At 42.3% G+C, this 17,826-nt stretch overlaps 1 protein-coding gene across 1 annotated transcript in view; it reads left to right on the forward strand.

Annotated features, from left to right (window-relative positions):
- Positions 1 to 17,826, forward strand: part of DOCK3 (dedicator of cytokinesis 3) — a 539,924-nt gene that overhangs the window by 422,906 nt on the left and 99,192 nt on the right. Inside the window, exons 13-15 of the mRNA XM_047095185.1 lie at positions 797 to 885; positions 6,487 to 6,612; positions 17,646 to 17,663. Coding sequence (XP_046951141.1) covers positions 797 to 885; positions 6,487 to 6,612; positions 17,646 to 17,663 — 233 coding nt within the window. The remainder of the gene's footprint in view (positions 1 to 796; positions 886 to 6,486; positions 6,613 to 17,645; positions 17,664 to 17,826) is intronic.

Here is a 17,826-nt window from a genome sequence, read left to right on the forward strand (position 1 = left end):
AAACTCACTATTCTCCTAAACTTTTCTTCCTCTCTTGGCCTGGCTGAAACAGCAACAAGCAAATATCCATACTGCTCTGAGCTTAATAGGATTTTCCTCTGGAGCCAGTATAAAGACTATTGAATGATGATACAAAGTCAGTGCAAGGCATGGCAGTGGTAATTGTCTAGAGGAACTATTATTTCCCCTCTCAGGAACTTGCCTCTGGAACCTACTGTGTGTGTGTGTGTGTGTGTGTGTGTGTGTGTGTGTGTGTGTGTGTGTGGTGTAAGAGACTAGAAGAGAAAACTTAGGGGCACCTGGGTTGCACAGTCAGTTAAGCGTCCGACTTCAGCTCAGGTCGTGATCTCACGGTTCGGGCATTCAAGCCCTGCATCAGGCTCTGTGCTAGCAGCTCAGAGCCTGGAGCCTGCTTCAGATCCTCTGTATCCTTCTCTCTCTTCCATCTCCCACTCATTCATATTCATCCTCTCTCTCTCTCTCTCTCTCTCTCTCTCTCTCAAAAAAAAAAAAAAAGAAGAAGAAGAGAAAAGCTTGTGATGTAGGAGATTGCTACTTTAGAGAATAGGATATTTATTTTGCCAATTAAAAATATTTGTTGACATTCATTTTAGAGTTTCCACCCTATACCCAAGTGTGAATCTTCCATGAGCCTTAACAGAAAACATGCCTTGTCTAATTTAGTAAAACAGGAAAGTGAGTTTGAAGTTTGCCTTCAAAGTTGGTGTTTCAGTTGGAACATCAGACCAGATGTTTAAAAGCCTTGAGAGCCATAACACCTGTCCTTCTGTTGCAGGTGCAACAACGAGAGTGAGTGGTCCCAGATCCACGAGAATATCATCCGCAAGTCCAGCGCCAAGTATTCCGCTCCCAGCGCCAGCCATGGTAACATAGTTCTCTGGCTAGAAAACTTTGTGTTGCATTTACTGTTCCTGATCATACAGACCTATAGATCATACATTGAATTTGTGTGGATCAGCCGCCATATGTAAAGTTCAATTCCCCACAGACATTTATTCTCCTGCCCAGTCATTTTCTACTATTTCTTTTTGTGATAATTTGAGACCTTCCCTAATTACCTTCAACCAAAATACATTTTCTGTTCTTTCTATAATGGATTCCATGTGCTTTGATAGGTAACTTAAGTTCTAATTTAAATCAAAAGCAAACAAAAAGGTTTCAGAGTTTGTGACATTGTGAAGTCTGTGTTTTCCTGAATAAAGAATACACACCCCAGCCAAAAATAAAAGACAAATATTAATAATCACTTTTTCTATTCCTGTTCAGTGTTAACATCACAAAGAAAGCCTGACACTAATGAGAATCAGTGTTTGGTCTGCCAATATCATTCAGGAACTGAAATAGACAATCTTTATTTCACAGCAGCTTTTATCTTCATTCAATTTCTTTTCCTTTCCCCTCCTTTTCTTTTAAAACTGTTTAATTTCTATCTAAATCTTGGTGCAATTCCACACATTAGAAAGATTGTGCTTTCTAAATTGAACATTAATTGCTTGATTAAATTAGAAGCACTATTTAAAAGTCTCTGAGCTTTTATATACCCTTGAAGATAGCTATCAAGTTTACATAGAACCATGCTTATTCCGACAGTTTTACCTATCATTTATTTAATAATATCTTTTACACAACCTTATTTGTTTTTTAACTTTCATAGCCTCATTATAAATACAAGTGGGCCTTACATGACATTCTAAAGCCACTGCGAGGCATGGAAGTTTCCAAAGTTTTTAAGAAGTACTTAATTTTTTTCTTTATCAGGATCAGCACATATTCAACTAGGATGGCCCTCCGAGCAACTCCACACCAGAGGCTGCAAAGTTTGAGACCCTCAGATGGGAGTATTTGATTTCTCTAAAACTCTGTAGCACAGGGAGCCTCAGGGTCTCTCTCACAATTTTTAAGTGACTGGTTTTTTTCTATGTATGTGCCTGGATGCCAGGGAACTCCATGCAGTGCTTGAAAGGGAAGGGAGTCCATATTTCTCACCTAAAACTAGGCTAAAGCAGGAGGCAAATAAAATCTTGTTTTTAAAATATAAAAAAGTTACTGGTGCAGTGGCTGGGTGGCTCAGTAGGTTGAATGTCCTACTCTTGATTTCAGCTCAGGTCATGATCCCAGGGTCATGGGATCGTGCCCCACATCAGGCTCTGCTTAGCATGGAGCCAGCTTAAGATTCTCTCCCCCTCTGCCCCTCTTCCCTGCTCACAGTTTTTAATTATAAAAGAAAAAAAAAGTTACTGGTAATTTGGAAAACTCCCATTCATATCCATGTTTGTGGTGTTCTTTGCTTTATTTACTGTACTTGATTTGTAAAGAGTTACCTTTGGATACAAGTTCTTGGGACATGATATGATTAAAACATGAGAACATTTTGGGGAACCTGGGTGGCTCAGTCAGTTAAGTGTCTGACTTAGGCTCAGGTCATGATCCCCCAGTTCATGGGTTCAAGCCCTGCATTGGGTTCTCTGCTGACAGCTCAGAGCCTGGAGCCTACTTCAGATCTGTGTGCCTCTCTCTCTGCCCCTCCCCACTTCTCTCTCTCTCTCTCTCTATCAAATAAACATTAAAAACTTTTTTTAAAAAAACATGGAGAACATTTTAGAAGAAAGATGGTAGTAATAATACACTTTTTAAAACAGCTGAAAGAGGGGCACCTGGGTGGCTCAGTCGGTTAAGCGGCCGACTTCGGCTCAGGTCATGATCTCGCAGTCCGTGAGTTTGAGCCCTGCGTCGGGCTCTGTGCTGACAGCTCAGAGCCTGGAGCCTGTTTCAGATTCTGTGTCTCCCTCTCTCTGACCCTCCCCCGTTCATGCTCTGTCTCTCTCTGTCTCAACAATAAATTAACGTTAAAAAAAATTTAAAAAAAATAAATAAAAATTTTTAAAAAACAGCTGAAAGAATAGTTTCCCCCATTACCTCACCAGATTAAGATGCTGAATTGTGTCTCATTCCCTAGAGTGAGCAGGGATGGTGCCATCTTCAGTGTCTGTGGTTTTTGTCTGGAACTCACAAACACTGGCCATTCAAACAGTGTTAGAAAGGCACCCCAGACTTCATATAGCCTTAGTTAGGGTGTCCCAGTTAGAGGTCTCCATGTACTTGTGGAAAATCCAGGAGGAGAAATAGGCTGCTTCTCTTTGAAGTGTGTGTCTGATGGCTTCTAGGTAAGGCTTGACTTGGAAGCTGTTGAGATCTTGGAAATTACCTGTTTCAACTCCTTCATTAAATAAGTGAGGAAACTGAAGCTCAATGAAGTGACTTCATGGCTCAAGCAGGGAGCCCTGGTTTCCATACTCCAGGCCACTGGCTTTCCACTCTGTTGCCAAGCTTCTCAGCATGGGTTTTCTACTACAGGATTTTAGGGTCTTCATGTCAAAAAATTTCATAGATTACTCAAGGAATAGTTCAGGTCTTTATTAGCCTCCTTAATTAAAGACACGTCATTATAAAAAATTAACTTTGCTATAAACTGTCACCCATCTTTGTTAAACATTGTGGACAATTAATTGCCTTGGCAGTTCTGTTTCAGAACTCAGTAGTGCTCTCCCTTCGAGTTAAATCATACAAAATTCAGAAGGAATTACTACATTAGTTTTAGGTGCTGAGACTAAAACTATCATTCATCACTAACTCCCTTAGATTGGCCTCTTAGATATGTAGCCACAGAAGTAACTTTTAGTAATTCCAGTAGCATGAAGATCATTAAAAACAAGTGAAAACAAAACAGTTGAGAAATTAATTTTCTATGTATTTTTTAATGACTTATACAGCTTTCTTTATGTTTCTTGGGCTGGGATTAATTTACATTATTAATCTTCACTCATCTCTTCACAGAGATGGGGGTTGAGAGGGACAAGGGCCAGGTTGCTGACCTTCCAGTATTCCACACAAATGTGTGGGATATTTTTATGGGACAGTCTTAATCTGAGATGAAATTTAGTAAGAAAACAGTTTTCTTGTGTCAGAGATCATTTTAACAGAGAAATTGTAATAGAATTAGTTACTTTCAAGTTCTTTGGCTTGAGAGCCAGGTGATTGGTAGGTAGATGAGCAAGTGTTGCTAAAGGACTGGTTGCATATTGGGTAGGCGAGTGGGTCACTTTTCTGAGTTATTTACAGAGGCTTTTTTGTCCTGAGGACCATGCTTAGCATTATTTGGCATGCGCCTCAATCACTCAGGGCTTCAGAACCAGGAAGAGGACTCACATATTCCAGGATTCCAATTTCTACAAAAGCAGATGAAGTTTTATAGCCTCCATTGGTGACTTCTTTCATCCTTCATGTGCCTTTTCATGTGTTCTCTTGCATAAACTGAAGCCCTTTTCCTCTTGCTTGTCACACTTCAGAGCAGCTATTCAGAATTCCTTTTGGATAGCTCAAAAGCTAGATGCACCTCTCCCAGTGTCTTCAGTCTGCATCCTCACAAGTTGCACTTTGCATCTCCAGGCCAATTTCATTGCTCAGAAAATGAGATAAAAGGTAGGAAAGGTAGTCAGTGGGCACTTGAATGAATAATCCTTGCCAGTGCCAAGTGAGAAGGATGAACCCATTGATTTTCTTTTCCTTTGCCCTCTATCATCTCAGATTCTGGGAATTGTCTGATCCTTAGCTATCTGCTCCAGTTTAGGCTGTCTCCTAGGATGGTGGACCCCTGTTTGCCCAGAGGATAATATCTGATAGCCATGTAAAGATACCACAGATAAATGTGCTGGGGCTGTGGGGGAGGGGTTGTGAGTACCTCACAAGCTGCTCTCTTCTGAAGAGTTTATTGTGATCTGGATTCTGACCTCCAGCCTTTCAGGCTCATAAGTTATTTGTAGTTGAGCCCACCAAGTAATTAGGCTATAAAAAAAAATAGGGTGTTCAAAACCTAAACATTAACCAGACTAACAACTGGAATACCATATATCTGCTTTCCAGAGCACTGTGATCTCATTGTTAATGATACCTGGGACATCATATGTGCAATCTCAGGGTTCTTGGGGTACATGAATTTGGCCAAAGCAATAAGATCATCTTGAGGTTCTTTCTGAGTTGCAGTGGAACCCTGATGACCCCCCAGCCCAGCTATGAGAGTACATGTTCCTTGTTACTAGGATACTTTGATCTGACAGATAGAGTGCCTGTGACTGTTCTGTGTGACATCTCTCTTTCTCCACTTCTCCATTCCCTCTCTCCTCTCCATTTCCAAACCATTCTTATCCTACAACTCTTGTCACTGTCTCCATTCTAGCCACTACTTTTCTGGTAATCCTAACTATCATAATTCCCAGGTTTTTAGATTGATGAGTTTGCTTCCTGCTGACACATAGATCAGCATCTTCATCATCCTATTAGCAGCTAATCTCATTCACAGAGTCTCAGAATCACTTCCTAACTCTATCTGGGCTTGACCTCCCAGCCTTCTAGCCAGTGGCTACAGTAGTAACCCTCGGGGGCAGGGGAGAGGATGGTTTCCAGGAGATTCTTACTTTGTGCAAAACTCCTAGGGTACATACAAGTAATGAAGTGGAAGCCAGCTCACCTGGGGACACATTACAGGTTCTCCCATGTTCTGAACAAAGCTTTTGGGATCATCTGGAAGATCTGAAGCTTATAGTCTGAAGCAAAGCTCAGTTAGCCCCACAAAACATCCCTTTTCCTTGAAGTGCAGTGGTTCCCTGAAGGGAACATGATGTCTGTTCTGCTGCTGTCTTTACAAGCCGTTGCAAGGTTGAACCAGCAAGTTGCTTCCCACATTTTAGCATACTCCTAGCATAAAACAGCACCTCTTAGCTCATTTGTTTTCAGCTGGGGGGACATCCTGGCACAGGGTCTTCTTTGTTTCTAGTCTGCCATTGTTTCTGTAGATTTCTCTGGGTTCCTAAATGTATGGTTTATGTAGTTCAACCCTCCCACTCAGTGAGTGTTTGCTAGGGTCCAGCCAGGCCCTGGGCTAGATGCTGAGGAACAGAGAAAAAGGCAACTCAGTCTCCCAGACCTCGGTCTGTATGTAATAAACTAGTTCTCTGGGTTGTTGAGGTTATCTTTTCTTAAATAGCTTTCTAGAATGTTTCTTCAGAATAGTATATACTTTCTACATCAAAATTTTTCTCAAGAAAAATGCTAAACTTTGTATATTTTCCTCCTGAAAAAAAATGTGACTCTTTTTTTTTTTTTTTTAATTTTTTTTTTTAACGTTTATTTATTTTTGAGACAGAGAGAGACAGAGCATGAACGGGGGAGGGTCAGAGAGAGAGGGAGACACAGAATCTGAAACAGGCTCCAGGTTCTGAGCGGTCAGCACAGAGCCTGACGCGGGGCTCGAACTCACGGACCGCAAGATCATGACCTGAGCTGAAGTCGGACGCTCAACCGACTGAGCCATCCAGGCGCCCCTAAAATGTGACTCTTTATGTCATTTCTAGTACTACAAAACAGGGTGGAAATGTGGTTCTGAGTAAGAAAATGCTTATGTTTTTGCAGGTCTTATCATCTCTCTGCAGCTTCTCCGTGGAGATATGGAACAGATTAGGAGGGAAAACCCCATGATATTTAATAGGGGATTGGCAATTACAAGAAAATTGGGATTTCCTGATGTCATCATGCCAGGTAGGCTGCACTTCTTGGGACTGGGTTGGGAGAAGGGTTAGAAGGATGGAGTCCAGTGCTTCTCTCATGAGCAGATGGTAAACTGTGCTATGGAGGAGCCATGCAGCCATTAAAAGCCTCTGTATCCCAAGCCAGGTTGCTGACTACAATCTGGAGTCAGTGGCTCCTTGTTGGCATTTTTTCAAGAAGCCTCCACATCATATTCACCAACGTGACATCTGCAACATGACAACCCAGAAGATGGGCTTTGTTGTCTCCTGTAGAGACTGGGTGGTAGGAACTGACATGGAACTCTTCTTAGGGGGATGCCTTTTACTTTTTTCTCTTCCATTACATTTCCTAGAAAATTGGCTCACAAGAACTTCCTCTTTAAGGGGAAAAATATACCAAAATATGTGCCTGTAGTATTGATGAATCCAATTCATGTAGGAAAACCAGATGTATTTTAATGTATCAGAAAACAAATGGGGCAAATGGTATAAGTTAGGCACTAGGAATAGTACTACCTAGACAGTTTCTCAGGAATTGGCTCACTGTTCCCATCTAATGCCCAATGGAGAGCTAGTGCAGAAGGTGGAAATGCATCAACCCTCACGTGTGGTTCTAGCAGTTCAATCCCAGGTTCACATTTCCTAGTCAGGCAGATACAGTTAAAGCATCCAAAGTGGATCAAAACAGGCCATCAGAGCCACGAGGGCCTTAGGGTGTGAGGGAAGGACGGGAGTGACTCATACAGAGGGCAGGTGGTCTGATAAGCAGAGAAGATGTGAACAAAGACAAGGGAATCTGAACAGGCAAATAGCTGGTTTTCTGAATGGATTACAGGAGTAATGGACCTACCCTTTCCATTGAGTTTTAATGATCTGGTAAAAGCTTATTTGCTTCTGTTTGAAAGATCCAGGGCAGGCCAGACTGAACTGATTGTCACCACTCTAAATATCACCTATTTGGGCTTCTTCATGGTGTTCTAAATCCGCTTGTTGGAAATATTTGTCAACACAAACCCAAAGCAGAGTATGGTCTGAGCACAGAGAAGGCCCATGTGATAGATTCCAGCTGCCTTACAACTTCCCACACTATGCCTGGACTTGTTTTCTGTTATCTGCTTCCCCCACTCGTAGACACTGTGAATGCAGAACAAGCTGCTGTGAACAGCCCTCATCTCCTGCTCTGCACACAGAAGGATCTGTGTGGGATCCTAGGCCACTCGATCAATTCCATGTTTATCTTTAAATGCTTGGGAGACTTCATGCTTATGAAGGGCCCACATCTGACTGTTGGAGAACGATGTCCTTCACAGTGTCCTGACACCATTCCACAGCCCCGGTTATCAGGACAAGAAGAGCCCAGGCATAGTCCTGGGTTCTTGACAAAATGTCATAGAAGAAGGAATAGATGGTTACCAAAATTGATCTGGTGATTTTTTTTAAGTTAGATATCCAGGCTCATGAAGTGGAGTCATATATTCTGAGAGAGATATTTAAAGTCCTTCCTTTCTTTTAAGAACTTAAGATTTGTACATTTGGACATTTCCTTCCTCTTAGCCTTCACAGTCAGAAAATTAAAACCAAGTGAAGTGAACAGAGACTAAAAAAGAAACAAAATTTAGTGAAAAAATTCTTAAGCAAAGTTTGATTTTAAGAATTATGTTGTCCAACCCTCATCTATGGAAAGAAATCTTTTTGTAGAGCACCCTGCATCTCTTTGCATCATCAACACACAGGTTTGTAAAGGACCTGGGTATGCTAGACATGTCTTGGGAAATCAGCTGCATCAGGCATTGGTGAAGGAAGCTGAGGTTAAGGGAGTTTTCCCTCCCCTAGGCAGCTAAGGGACCATCATAGGATTTGTCTCCACAGGGCTCTACAGGGCTGAGCCCGACAGGGCTCAGACACTGGGCCATCCTGGGAGGTCCAGGCCAGGCCTGTGAGTATGCTGCTTCCTGGGTTGTCTGCCTTTGAGCACTAAGTGCCAAAACTGAAAGTAAGGATTGGTTCACAGGCAGGAAGCAGTCCTTTGTGCATAATCTGGCTCCCTCTCTACCCTTCTTCCCCCTGAGGAAAGATTTTTTTTGCAGATGGGCACTCCCAGGGTTGCGAGCTAACAACTGACTGACAGACCTCTTAATGCACTCCACGATCTCATCAGAGTGGATTTGCCATTCTCAGGCCTGGTGACAGCGCTGGCCTGCAGGTTCTGCTGGAGCAACAGTAAAAGTGGTACAGGAATGTTTTACATGCAGTTGCCCTATCTTGGGAAACCATGTAGCCAGAACTCCCTTGGCTTCCTGGCCACCCGTCCACCTGCGGCTGATCCATCTGTCACCTGTAGGAGTGTTGTACCTGGGCTGCAGCAGTCCCTCCATCCTTACAGTGCTGGTGTGACCAAGTTACAAGAAGTTGCAACTTCTTGGCACATGGACATATATATGAGAAATGAACAAGGCAATGAATTATGTCAGTAACTGTGAGCATTCTAACACTTAAGTCTGAGAGATTGGAGTAAATGGAAAAATTATAATTACTCATAAACTATGATTCTTATTTTAAAACAGCATTTGATAGAAATTGTCAGGCACTCATTTGGAGAGGTCTTGTTTGTCAGGATGACCCAGATAGGGCTCAAAGCATATTGACAGAGCTTAGAGCTCTGAGTTACAGAGTTCAACCAGGCTCTAGCCACACCAGTATCCAACATACCATTTTGAAAAAGGTCCCTCTGATGATCTCCCATTGCTTTCCAAGGGTGTGTACATACACATCACGTGACTACTGTGAACAGGAGATGTGCTACTCTGTACCACAGCTGAAATCCTGACTATACAGCTATCCAGCTCTGCTCATGACCCGTGGTAGTGAGCTAGAGGCAAGAGTGCTATTGCTGGTGGTCCCAGAAAAGACACACTCCAACCGAGGAGATGACATTCTAGACTATAGAAGAACAAATAGATATGGGAATTTAAGCCTAATTTTGAAACTAAGCATTCACAGCCTTTATTGGTTGGTCACCATATTCCTGAGGGCATGTCCTCCTTCTGTCCAAACTCACTTTAGTTCAGTTCAAAAGCTAATAACTTCTTTCTTAGGTTTTTTTTTTTTTTTCAAGAAGATGAGCAGGAAAGACCAGAGTAGGACAGGTGTTCCAGGTGAACAAGTTAGAGTTAACATTGTTCCCAGTGAAGTAACCAAAATAAAACTTTAAAGAGAACTGCTGGCCAAAAGACTATAAACTGAAAGGAGTGATTTAAAATTTTTTGCTCAAGAAGAGGCTGTGCCCTCCTGCAGACCATCCCCAAGCTAGAAGAGCTGGGCCACCACCTCCTAAATCCCTCTGGAGTGCTTAGCTTTCCTGGAAAGCCTATTCCCTGGAGTCAGTAGTACAGAGTTCTGTCACATGGCTCTGTGGGAATTACATTTTAACTTGTTTTCGAAGTCTTGAATTTTTTTTAATTTTATTTTTTATTTTTTAAAATTTACATCCAAATTAGCATATAGTGCAACAATGATTTCAGGAGTAGATTCCTTAGTGCCCCTTACCCATTTAGCCCACCCCACCTCCCACAACCCCTCCAGTAACCCTCAGTTTGTTCTCCATATTTATGAGTCTCTTCTGTTTTGTCCCCCTCCCTGTTTGTATATTTGTTTCCCTTCCCTTATGTTCATCTGTTTTGTCGCTTAAAGTCCTCATATGAGTGAAGTCATATGATTTTTGTCTTTCTCTGACTAATTTCACTTAGCATAATACCCTCCAGTTCCATCCACATAGTTGCAAATGGCAAGATTTCATTCTTTTTGATTGCCGAGTAATACTCCATTGTATACATATACCACTAGCCAGTTTGATCAAAAAGAAAAAGGACCCAAATAAATAAGAATGAAAGAAGAGAGATCACAACCAACACAGAAATAAAAACAATAATAAGAGAATATTATCAGCAATTATATGCCAATAAAATGGGCAATAGGGAAGAAATGGACAAATTCCTAGAAACAAATACACTACCAAAACTGAAACAGGAAGAAATAGAAAATTTGAACAGACCCATAACTAGTAAGGAAATAGAATTAATAATCAAAAATCTCCCAAAAAAAACAAGAGTCCAGGGCCAGATGGCTTTCCAGGGGAATTCTACCAAACATTTAAGGAGGAGTTAACACCTATTCTCTTGAAGCTGTTCCAAAAAATAGAAATGGAAGGAAAACTTCCAAACTCTTTCTATGAAGCCAGCATTACCCAGATTCCAAAACCAGACAGAGACCCCACTAAAAAGGAGAACTATAGGGAATTCTGGGAAGATGGCAGCGTAGGAGGACGCTGGGCTCACCGCGCGTCCTGCTGATCACTTAGATTCCACCTACACCTGCCTAAATAACCCAGAAAACCGCCAGAGGATTAGCAGAACAGAGTCACCGGACCCAAGTGCAGACGAGAGGCCCACGGAAGAGGGTAGGAAGGGCGGCGAGGCGGTGCGCGCTCCACGGACTGGCGGGAGGGAGCCGGGGCGGAGGGGCGGCTCGCCGGCCAAGCAGAGCCCCCGAGTCCGGCTTGCAAAAGCGGAGGGGCCTGACGGACTGTGTTCCGACAGCAAGCGCGACTTAGCGTCTGGGAGGTCATAAGTTAACAGCTCTGCTCGGAAAGCGGGAAGGCTGGAGGACAAAGGGAGGGTGAGCTGCAGAGCCCCCGGACGACAGAGCTCAGTTTGGCGGGGAACAAAGGCGCTAGCCAGCGCCATCTCCCCCGCCCATCCCCCAGCCAAAATCCCAAAGGGAACCGGCTCCGGCCAGGGAAATTGCTCGCTCCGCGCGAACACCCAACTCTGTGCTTCTGCGGAGCCAAACCTCCGGCAGCGATCTGACTCCCTCCCGCTGCCACAGGGCCCCTCCTGAAGTGGATCACCTAAGGAGAAGCGAGCTAAGCCTGCCCCCCCTGCCGCCGTGCACCTTGCCTTCCCACCCCAGCTAATACGCCAGATCCCCAGCATCACAAGCCTGGCAGTGTGCAAGTAGCCCAGACGGGCCACGCCACCCCACAGTGAATCCCGCCCCTAGGAGAGGGGAAGAGAAGGCACACACCAGTCTGACTGTGGCCCCAGCGGTGGGCTGGGGGCAGACATCAGGTCGGACTGCGGCCCCGCCCACCAACTCCAGTTATACACCACAGCACAGGGGAAGTGCCCTGCAGGCCCTCACCACACCAGGGACTATCCAAAATGACCAAGCGGAAGAATTCCCCTCAGAAGAATCTCCAGGAAATAACAACAGCTAATGAGCTGATCAAAAAGGATTTAAATAATATAACAGAAAGTGAATTTAGAATAATAGTCATAAAATTAATCGCTGGGCTAGAAAACAGCATACAGGACAGCAGAGAATCTCTTGCTACAGACATCAGGGGACTAAGGAACAGTCACGAGGAGCTGAAAAACGCTTTAAAGGAAATGGAAAACAAAATGCAAACCACCACGGCTCGGATGGAAGAGGCAGAGGAGAGAATAGGTGAACTAGAAGATAAAGTTATGGAAAAAGAGGAAGCTGAGAAAAAGAGAGATAAAATCCAGGAGTATGAGGGGAAAATTAGAGAACTAAGTGATACACTAAAAAGAAATAATATACGCATAATTGGTATCCCAGAGGAGGAAGAGAGAGGGAAAGGTGCTGAAGGGGTACTTGAAGAAATAATAGCTGAGAACTTCCCTGAACTGGGGAAGGAAAAAGGCATTGAAATCCAAGAGGCACAGAGAACTCCCTTCAGACGTAACTTGAATCGATCTTCTGCACGACATATCATAGTGAAACTGGCAAAATACAAGGATAAAGAGAAAATTCTGAAAGCAGCAAGGGGTAAACGTGCCCTCACATATAAAGGGAGACCTATAAGACTCGTGACTGATCTCTCTTTTGAAACTTGGCAGGCCAGAAAGAATTGGCACGAGATTTTCAGGGTGCTAGACAGCAAAAATATGCAGCCGAGAATCCTTTATCCAGCAAGTCTGTCATTTAGAATAGAAGGAGAGATAAAGGTCTTCCCAAACAAACAAAAACTGAAGGAATTTGTCACCACTAAACCAGCCCTACAAGAGATCCTAAGGGGGACCCTGTGAGACAAAGTACCAGAGATATCACTACAAGCCTAAAACATACAGACATCACAATGACTCTAAACCCGTATCTTTCTATAATAACACTGAATGTAAATGGATTAAATGCGCCAACCAAAAGACATAGGGTATCAGAATGGATAAAAAAACAAGACCCATCTATTTGCTGTCTACAAGAGACTCATTTTAGACCTGAGGACACCTTTAGATTCAGAGTGAGGGGATGGAGAACTATTTATCATGCTACTGGAAGCCAGAAGAAAGCTGGAGTAGCCATACTTATATCAGACAAACTAGACTTTAAATTAAAGGCTGTAACAAGAGATGAAGAAGGACATTATATAATAGTTACAGGGTCTATCCATCAGGAAGAGCTAAGAATTATAAATGTCTATGCGCCGAATACCGGAGCCCCCAAATATATAAAACAATTACTCATAAACAGAAGCAACCTTATTGATAAGAATGTGGTAATTGCTGGGGACTTTAACACCCCACTTACAGAAATGGATAGATCATCTAGACACACGGTCAATAAAGAAACAAGGGCCCTGAATGAGACACTGGATCAGATGGACTTGACAGATATATTTAGAACTCTGCATCCCAAAGCAACAGAATATACTTTCTTCTCGAGCGCGCATGGAACATTCTCCAAGATAGATCATATACTGGGTCACAAAACAGCCCTTCATAAGTTTACAAGAATTGAAATTATACCATGCATACTTTCAGACCACAATGCTATGAAGCTTGAAATCAACCACAGGAAAAAGTCTGGAAAACCTCCAAAAGCATGGAGGTTAAAGAACACCCTACTAACGAATGAGTGGGTCAACCAGGCAATTAGAGAAGAAATCAAAAAATATATGGAAACAAATGAAAATGAAAATACAACAATCCAAACGCTTTGGGACGCAGCGAAGGCAGTCCTGAGAGGAAAATACATTGCAATCCAGGCCTGTCTCAAGAAACAAGAAAAATCCCAAATACAAAATCTAACAGCACACCTAAAGGAAATAGAAGCAGAACAGCAAAGGCAGCCTAAACCCAGCAGAAGAAGAGAAATAATAAAGATCAGAGCAGAAATAAACAATATAGAATCTAAAAAAACTGTAGAGCAGATCAACGAAACCAAGAGTTGGTTTTTTGAAAAAATAAACAAAATTGACAAACCTCTAGCCAGGCTTCTCAAAAAGAAAAGGGAGATGACCCAAATAGATAAAATCATGAATGAAAATGGAATGATTACAACCAATCCCTCAGAGATACAAACAATTATCAGGGAATACTATGAAAAATTATATGCCAACAAATTGGACAACCTGGAAGAAATGGACAAATTCCTGAACACCCACACTCTTCCAAAACTCAATCAGGAGGAAATAGAAAGCTTGAACAGACCCATAACCAGCGAAGAAATTGAATCGGTTATCAAAAATCTCCCAACAAATAAGAGTCCAGGACCAGATGGCTTCCCAGGGGAGTTCTACCAGACGTTTAAAGCAGAGATAATACCTATCCTTCTCAAGCTATTCCAAGAAATAGAAAGGGAAGGAAAACTTCCAGACTCATTCTATGAAGCCAGTATTACTTTGATTCCTAAACCAGACAGAGACCCAGTAAAAAAAGAGAACTACAGGCCAATATCCCTGATGAATATGGATGCAAAAATTCTCAATAAGATACTAGCAAATCGAATTCAACAGCATATAAAAAGAATTATTCACCATGATCAAGTGGGATTCATTCCTGGGATGCAGGGCTGGTTCAACATTCGCAAATCAATCAACGTGATACATCACATTAACAAAAAAAAAGAGAAGAACCATATGATCCTGTCAATCGATGCAGAAAAGGCCTTTGACAAAATCCAGCACCCTTTCTTAATAAAAACCCTTGAGAAAGTCGGGATAGAAGGAACATACTTAAAGATCATAAAAGCCATTTATGAAAAGCCCACAGCGAACATCATCCTCAACGGGGAAAAACTGAGAGCTTTTTCCCTGAGATCAGGAACACGACAGGGATGCCCACTCTCACCATTGTTGTTTAACATAGTGCTGGAAGTTCTAGCATCAGCAATCAGACAACAAAAGGAAATCAAAGGCATCAAAATTGGCAAAGATGAAGTCAAGCTTTCGCTTTTTGCAGATGACATGATATTATACATGGAAAATCCGATAGACTCCACCAAAAGTCTGCTAGAACTGATACATGAATTAAGCAAAGTTGCAGGATACAAAATCAATGTACAGAAATCAGTTGCATTCTTATACACTAACAATGAAGCAACAGAAAGACAATTAAAGAAACTGATCCCATTCACAATTGCACCAAGAAGCATAAAATACCTAGGAATAAATCTAACCAAAGATGTAAAGGATCTGTATGCTGAAAACTATAGAAAGCTTATGAAGGTAATTGAAGAAGATTTAAAGAAATGGAAAGACATTCCCTGCTCATGGATTGGAAAAATAAATATTGTCAAAATGTCAATACTACCCAAAGCTATCTACACATTCAATGCAATCCCAATCAAAATTGCACCAGCATTCTTCTCGAAACTAGAACAAGCAATCCTAAAATTCATATGGAACCACAAAAGGCCCCGAATAGCCAAAGGAATTTTGAAGAAGAAGACCAAAGCAGGAGGCATCACAATCCCAGACTTCAGCCTCTACTACAAAGCTGTCATCATCAAGACAGCATGGTATTGGCACAAAAACAGACACACAGACCAATGGAATAGAATAGAAACCCCAGAACTAGACCCACAAACATATGGCCAACTCATCTTTGACAAAGCAGGAAAGAACATCCAATGGAAAAAAGACAGCCTCTTTAACAAATGGTGCTGGGAGAACTGGACAGCAACATGCAGAAGGTTGAAACTAGACCACTTTCTCACACCATTTACAAAAATAAACTCAAAATGGATAAAGGACCTAAATGTGAGACAGGAAACCATCAGAACCTTAGAGGAGAAAGCAGGAAAAGACCTCTCTGACCTCAGCCGTAGCAATCTCTTACTCGACACATCCCCAAAGGCAAGGGAATTAAAAGCAAAAGTGAATTACTGGGACCTTATGAAGATAAAAAGCTTCTGCACAGCAAAGGAAACAACCAACAAAACTAAAAGGCAACCAACGGAATGGGAAAAGATATTTGCAAATGACATATCGGACAAAGGGCTAGTATCTAAAATCTATAAAGAGCTCACCAAACTCCACACCCGAAAAACAAATAACCCAGTGAAGAAATGGGCAGAAAACATGACTAGACACTTCTCTAAAGAAGACATCCAGATGGCCAACAGGCACATGAAAAGATGTTCAGCGTCGCTCCTTATCAGGGAAATACAAATCAAAACCACACTCAGGTATCACCTCACGCCAGTCAGAGTGGCCAAAATGAACAAATCAGGAGACTATAGATGCTGGAGAGGATGTGGAGAAACGGGAACCCTCTTGCACTGTTGGTGGGAATGCAAATTGGTGCAGCCGCTCTGGAAAGCAGTGTGGAGGTTCCTCAGAAAATTAAAAATAGACCTACCCTATGACCCAGCAATAGCACTGCTAGGAATCTACCCAAGGGATACAGGAGTACTGATGCATAGGGGCACTTGTACCCCAATGTTCATAGCAGCACTCTCAACAATAGCCAAATTATGGAAAGAGCCTAAATGTCCATCAACTGATGAATGGATAAAGAAATTGTGGTTTATATACACAATGGAATACTACGTGGCAATGAGAAAAAATGAAATATGGCCTTTTGTAGCAACGTGGATGGAACTGGAGAGTGTGATGCTAAGTGAAATAAGCCATACAGAGAAAGACAGATACCATATGGTTTCACTCTTATGTGGATCCTGAGAAACTTAACAGGAACCCATGGGGGAGGGGAAGGAAAAAAAAAAAAAAAAAAAGGACGTTAGAGTGGGAGAGAGCCAAAGCATAAGAGACTGTTAAAAACTGAGAACAAACTGAGGGTTGATGGGGGGTGGGAGGGAGGGGCGGGTGGGTGATGGGTATTGAGGAGGGCACCTTTTGGGATGAGCACTGTGTGTTGTATGGAAACCAATTTGTCAATAAACTTCATATAAAAAAAAAAAAAAGGAGAACTATAGACCAATTTCCCTGATGAACATGGATGCAAAAATCCTCAACAAGATATTAGCCAACCAGATACAACAATACACTAAAAAAATTATTCACCATGACCAAGTGGGATTTATACCTGGGATGCAGGGCTGTTTCAATATCCACAAAACAATTAACGTGATTCATCACATCAGTAAAAGAAAGGACAAGAACCATATGATCCTCTCAATAGATGCAGAGTTTTTTAAATGGTCTTCTTTCTTGGTAGAAGAAACCTGCTTTTGAGTTAGTGTGCTCTGGCTCAGGGCCAGGTTTTTCCCAAATCAGTGGTTCTCCAGTGTTAGTATGTATCCGAGTCACCTGCAGGGCTTGCAGACACAGAATGCTGGGCCCACCCCCCATGAGTTTCTAATGCAATAGGATTGGCGTGGGACCCAACAATTTACATTCCTTATAAGCTCTGAGACGATGGTAATATTGCGTGGTTGGGACCCCTTTTGAGAACCATGTCCTAGAGAGGACTCTGCCTTAGGGAGGCTTTGTCCCTCCCTAAGTCAGACCTGGCACAAGTACTGCTCTCTGGGTTTGCTCTGAACTTGCCCATTAGAAAGCAACTCTGCAGGCATGGCATCCTTCTAGGGGACCCTCTGATTCTTGCCCTTGTGCTCAGAAATACACTCTGTCCTTTGCTTTGACTCTTGATAAAAAGTGCATGCTTCATCACCGACCTGCAAGTGATGTTTTTTTTTTTCTCTTTTCCTGTTTGTCTTAATTGTTCTTGTCTCTCTCTGTGCTGTCCCCTCATTGTCGCCCCTTTCTTTCTGGTGCAGAGATGAAGATAGTTGGGTGTAAGTTCCTGCTTTTGTGTGTCCTGTCTGCTTTTGCCTGCTTTGTTTCCATCTTCATTTGTTTCATGGAATGTTGGAATACTGGGGTGGGGTATCATGTACATTATTAATCCTTCATCAGCCTCACCCTTTGGGGTAACTGACATAAAAAAAGAAGATACTA

Source organism: Lynx rufus, unplaced genomic scaffold (genome assembly GCF_022079265.1).
Source record: "Lynx rufus isolate CCGP_SWC_20201006 ecotype Redwood Valley unplaced genomic scaffold, mLynRuf1.p SCAF_4, whole genome shotgun sequence".
Lineage (NCBI taxonomy): Eukaryota > Metazoa > Chordata > Mammalia > Carnivora > Felidae > Lynx > Lynx rufus.